At 46.5% G+C, this 6,000-nt stretch overlaps 1 protein-coding gene across 1 annotated transcript in view; it reads left to right on the top strand.

Moving 5' to 3' along the window:
* Positions 1–211: 211 nt before the first annotated feature.
* Positions 212–6,000, top strand: part of CYS1 (cystin 1) — a 29,634-nt gene continuing 23,845 nt past the window's right edge. The window contains exon 1 of the mRNA XM_064295026.1: positions 212–553. Coding sequence (XP_064151096.1) covers positions 212–553 — 342 coding nt within the window. The remainder of the gene's footprint in view (positions 554–6,000) is intronic.

Raw genomic sequence — 6,000 nt, 5'->3', positions numbered from 1 at the left:
CCCCTCCCTCCGCTCGGTCGCGGGGACGCGCCCCCGTTCGCCTCGTCCCCCCTCTGCCCGCCCCCCTCCTCCCCTCTCCCGCGCCCTCCCCGCCCCCCGCCCCAGCCTCTGAGCCGCGCTCCCGCCTCCAGGCCGTGCTGGGTCTCCAGGCGGCGCTTGCAGCGGCGCGACCGGCCTGCGCGCGGGTCCCGGGCCGGGCGGCGGGCGCGTCATGGGCAGCGGCAGCAGCCGGAGCAGCCGGGCCCTGAAGCGGCTGCGCAGCCGGGAGAGCCGCCCAGTGGGGCCCGGCGGGGCAGCCCCAGAGGGCGGGCCGGGGCCTCTGGGGGGAGCGGCGGCAGAGGCCCCGGAGGAGGCCCCGAAGGCAGCAGCGGTGGCTGTGAAGGCCGAGGGGGAAGCTGGCCGCGACCCCGGCCCCGCGGCGCCCCCCGACAGCGGGAACGAAACCCTGCTCCTGCTGGACCAGTTGCTGGCCGAGTCGGCGACCTGGGACCCCGGGGAGCTGGCCTCGCGGGGAGCGACCCGGCCTCGACCCGCACGCGGCGCCGGGAGCCCGGTGAGTGACGGAGTAGCCGCACCGGCCCGGCGGCCTTGGGGACGCGCCACCGCGGGGCCCTAACGGCTGGCCCTGGTGTCGCTGCTGCCCTTTCTTCCGCGGATGCGCCCCGCCGATCCTACACCCTCTGCGCCCTGGGCGCTCTCGGGGTTTCCGCCCGTCCGCCCTTCCTCGCAGCCCTGCAGCGGGGATCCTGCCGTCTTTCGCCGTGTTTGCTCCCTTCTCAGCTGCGTTTGTCTTCCTGTCGCGAGTCTCCTCTCCTCCTGCCGCGGCCCCCACGTCCCTCCCAGTTTCCCTCGGCCGGCGCGGTGCCTCTGTCCCTCCCCTTGCTGACCCCATGTGTCACCCACCGGCTCGCTGTCTCCGAATCCCTCTGAGATCTCTAACTGAATCACACTTTTTCTCTCATATCCTCTCTGATTTTCTCCCTCCCTGCCTCCTCTTTGGGTGCTAGTCTGTCGCGTTTATGGATGGCAGTGCTGGCAGCAGCTTTAAAGGGTAGAGGGACTCATCTCCTTTTACAGAAGATACATCTCCTTGGGCTTTCTTCTCGCCCAGAATTCATTTTACTTTCTTTTTGAAATTGTATGCCAACCGCTACAGTAGCCCCTGGCTCCTTATAGTCTAGTTGGGAACTAGCCAAGTGGATAGGACAACCAGCCAGACGGTGGTGGGAAAATGCTCTGCCGTGTCAGACAAAATACATCAGGATCCTTGCCTTGTCCCTCAACCAATTCTCATATTACTGGTTGTTTTTAAGATACTGTGGGATCTCATTTTAGCTTCCTTATTCCTTCTTCCAGAATAGTTGTAATAACAGCCCTGCTGTTCTAGAAAAACAATAAAATGAGTAGTCTGGTTTGGCAACAATCTTCACTCCAGCAGAGCTGAATGAAGAAGACCTTTAACATAGCTCCTGGGCTTGAGGATGGTGCCAAACACAGCATCTTGTTCTGTGGAGTCAGTGAGTCTTCGGTTAGCAACTGCTGGGACCTTGGGGAAATTCTTACTGAGCAGCTGCCAAGCAGTAGGACCCTGATAATGCCTTGTGGGGATCTAGGGAGAGGGAAGGAAGAACCTAACCCAGACAGTGCAGAGAGCTTTCCTCCCTTCTGGCCATCCCTGCTACCCTCCTAAGACTTTTTAAAAAGGAAGAATGAGCTGCTGTAAGTAGGACTGAATTATATAACAAGATTCTTTTAAGGCTACGTCAGTATCCAGTTATACAACACTAAAAATGGACAGTTGAGAGAGTTGGAGAAAAATCTCTCTCCTGAAGAAAGCCTGAAATAGCAGGAAGCAATCTTTAGAAGCATGTTAGAAACTTCAGAGGTGGAAATGAGAGGAAATTAGAAAGAGTGGATTGCCATCTCCAGATTTGCTGAATATCACAGTGACTCTTAGGGTGCGGGGCCTGACTTACTCAATCTCTCATTCATTCATCAGCTATTGCTTGAGCACCTACTGTGTGCACGTGTCACTCAAGGTACTAGAGATGACACACTATCCTTGTCCTACAGAAGCCCACAGCTTAATGGGGAGAGAGATCCACAAACAACAAAATAGATTACAGTGTGGTAAGAGATCGGTAGAGTCCACAGGAGGGAGCATTGAACCCCTAGCAGAAGTCAGGGAGGCATGCCAGAAGAGGCAGCACTTGACCTGAACCCGAAAGGGTCTCTTGACATCCACCAGGTGAACAAAGGCATTCTGGGCAGAGAGAACCTCATATACAAAGGTGATGGGGGCCAGGGCATATGGTGCATGGAGTGCGACTAGGAAATATACAAGGTTAAAGAGGTCTGGAAAGGTTTGCCATGTTAGGAGTATGCCACACTAAGGAGCTTGGACTTGAGTGTAAAAGCTGTGGGTATCTTTGAAGGATTAGGAAGATTACACCAACAACTGTGGGGATCATGAACTGGACAGGGTAAGACTAGGGACAAGGTGATCAGTTAAGAGTCTACTGCAGTAGCGCAGGTGATCAGGACCTGAATGAAAGCAGTAGCAGTGAGAAGGTTGAAGAGGAGATGAATGAGTTCAAGAGATATTTAGCAGGTGAAAATCTGCCAACTGTGATTACTCTTTTCAGTGTGGCTTGTATGTGTCCTCTGTACCATGAATTATTCTTGAATAAATGAACAGATCCTAGAATCCTAAATTACTAGAGCTTTAAGGGAGCTCTTGAGTTTAATTCATTATTTCAGGTCTGGCGAGACAAAGTAAAAAGGTTGAAGCCTTGTAATTTACTGGCTCTAAGGTCACAAAGGAGTCCCTGGGTAGAGCAAACGATTAAGCCCTGGACTACTAACCAAAAGGTTGGAGGTACAAATCCACCCAGAGGTGCCTTGGAAGAAAGGCCTGGCAACCTGCTTCTGAAAGGTCACAGCCTAGAAAACCCCATGAAGTGGCTCTGCTCTGCACACAAGGGGTGGTCATGGCAACTAACAACACTGAGGATATAAATAACACTCTTTTTAGTTTCTTTAGGAAGGAGAAAAGGAAACCACTCCATAACAATGTAGTATTTTTTTTTTTTTTATTTCAGGGGAGAAAGCTATTCTTCATAAACAAATATCTAAAGTGAAAATTATTCCGTAAGCGCCCACATTTTAAAATTTTAACCACAGTTGATTAGAATTTCTAAGAGGCTGATAATGTATTTCCCTGAGTCATCCTTCTGAATATTACAAATTGCTAATGATTTGTTAAATACAGCCAAGCTTATGTTTACCATACCAGAAGAACCCAAACCCACTGCCATCGAGTTGATTCTGACTATCCTGACCTAATAGGACAGAGTAGAACTGTCCCATAGGGTTTCCAAGGCTGTAAATCTTTATGAAAGCAGACTGTCACATCTTTTTATACCTGGTTTTTCTCTCCAATAAAAAAATGAAAGCAATCTCTAATTACAGGTTTTAAAATAAAAAGATGTGCATATATATTATTTTTACTTTCCTATTACAAAGGTAGAAATGCACATTGTAGAAAAATTGGAAAACATAGAAAGGAAATAAAATTGCTCATAGTTTACTCCCACCCACAGATAAGACTGATGGTATTTTGAAGTGTTTGCTTCCAGGCTTTTCTCTGTCTCTGGTCTGCATATCTTTTATGTCATTACAGTCAGAGTTTATACATACAATTTATAGCATCTGTTTATTTAACATTATAATGCAGGCATTTCTCTCATCATAATGACCTTACTATATGCCCACTATACAGAGGCACAGGAGCCCGGGTGGTACAGTGGTTAAGAGCTTGGCTGCTAACCAAAAAACCTGCAGTTCAAATTCACCAGTCACTGTTTGGAAACTCTATGGGGCATTCTACTTTGTCCTGTAGGGTCGCTATGAGTTGGAATTGACTCGATGACAACAGGTTTGTTTGGTTTTTGGTTATACAGAGGGACTATTTTTAATTAATCCCTTTTTATGAGATATTTAGGCTGTCTCCATGGGGTCTTTTTTTGGCCAATGCTGAGAACCTTAAGAACATTTTAAAGGCACAAGCCATATTGTGTCTGTTCAATTATGTCCCCCCAAAATGTGCGTCAATTTGGCTGGGGCGTGATGCCCAGTATCTTGTGGTTGTCCTCCATTTTATGATTTGATGTATTTAACCTAGGTGTTGTAAATCCTAACTTCTACGATGTTAATGAGGCAGGATTAGAGGCAGTTATGCTAATGAGACAACACCATCTACAGAATTAGGTTGTATCTTGAGTCAATCTCTTTTGAGATATAAAAGAATCTAGAAGAGAGGGGAGGGACCTCCTACCACCAAGAAAGAAGAACCGGGAATGGAGGGGTCCCCATGCTGAGAAACTCCTACACGCAGGGGAAGATTGAGGACAAGGACCTTCCTCCAGAGCCAACAGAGAGAGAAAGGCTTCTCCTGGAGTTTGCACCCAAAATTCAGACTTCTAGCCTCCTAGACTGTGAGAGAATAAATTTTCGTTCTTTAAAGTCATCTACTTGTATTTCCGTTATCGTTGCGTTAGATATCTAAGAGTATCATTAACAACTTAAAAGTCATATATTCTTCTCTTTTTTATTTTGAATTTTTTCTGCTTCAACTCTCATAAGCAGCTTTCCTCATTGCTGCATAATCTTCTTAATATTTTAATGAATGTAAAATATTTCATCAAATTAATGTACTTTAATTCACTAAACCATGTCCCATTACTGTTTTGGATTAATTTTCAACGTTGTATCTACAGAGACTTAGGAAAATCTCTTTTCCAACGTCAGTGGAACATTAAAATTAACAGGATTTTAGTGGGGTATTTGAAACTAAAAACAATTTAGAGTGGGAAAATTGTGGGAGAAATGCTAAGGATTTGATTTGTTTTAATAATTTAATCAAATTGTGGCTTTTTAAAATGTAGCAGTGTATCTGTCCATCAATGGTCTAATATTGATTATATTGTCTAACATTGATTATATATGCAATACAGACATAGACGCTTGAGGTAAGTACACATGAAATTTATAGTTAGTGACATTTAGTCCATTTATCATATTGTGCAACATTTTCATCACCTTGTAAGGAAACTCGGTGCCCATTAAGCCGTCAGTCCCCGTTTTCTCCTCTCGCCAGCCCCTGTTGTTGTTGTTGTTCGGTGCCGTCGAGTTGATTCCGACTCATGGCGACCCCTGTGTGCAACAGAAGAAAACACTGCCCAGACCTGTGCCATCCTCACAATTGTTGTTAGGCTTGAGCCCATTGTTGCAACCACTTTGTCAGTCCGTCTCGTTGCGGATGTTCCACTTTTCTGCTGACCCTGTACTTTACCAAGCATGGTGTCCTTCTTCAGGGACTGATCCCTCCTGGTAACATGTCCAAAGTACATGAGACAAGTCTCGCCATCTTCGCTTCTAAGGAGCATTCTGGCTGTACTTCCAAGACAGATTTCTTTGTTCTTCTGGCAGTCCATGGTATATTCAGTATTCTTTGCCAACACCATACTTCAAAGGCATCATTTCTTCTTTGGTCTTCCTTATTCTTTGTCCAGCTTTCCCATGCATATGTTGTTAGGTGCCATAGAGTCCATTCTAACTCATAGCAACCCTGTGTACAACAGAACGAAACACCGCCTGGTCCTGTGCCATCCTCACAACCATTGTTATGCTTGAGCCCGTTGTTGTAGCCACTGATCTAATCTGCTTTCTGACTCTAAGGACTTGCCTACTCTGGGCAATTTCATAGAAATGAAATCATACAATATGTGTTCCTTTGTGTCTGGCTTCTTTCACTTGGCCTAATGTTTTCGAGGTTCATCCGTGTTGTAGTATGTGTCTGAACTTCCTTCCTCTTTAATGGATGAATAATAATCCATTGTATGGGCGTACCACATTTTGTTTATCCATCATCCATTGATGGGCATTTGGGTTGTTTTGACTTTTTAACAATTGTGAATAATGCTGCTATGAATATTTATG

Source organism: Loxodonta africana, chromosome 12 (assembly GCF_030014295.1).
Source record: "Loxodonta africana isolate mLoxAfr1 chromosome 12, mLoxAfr1.hap2, whole genome shotgun sequence".
NCBI lineage: Eukaryota > Metazoa > Chordata > Mammalia > Proboscidea > Elephantidae > Loxodonta > Loxodonta africana.
This window is presented reverse-complemented; position numbering and strand designations above follow the sequence as displayed.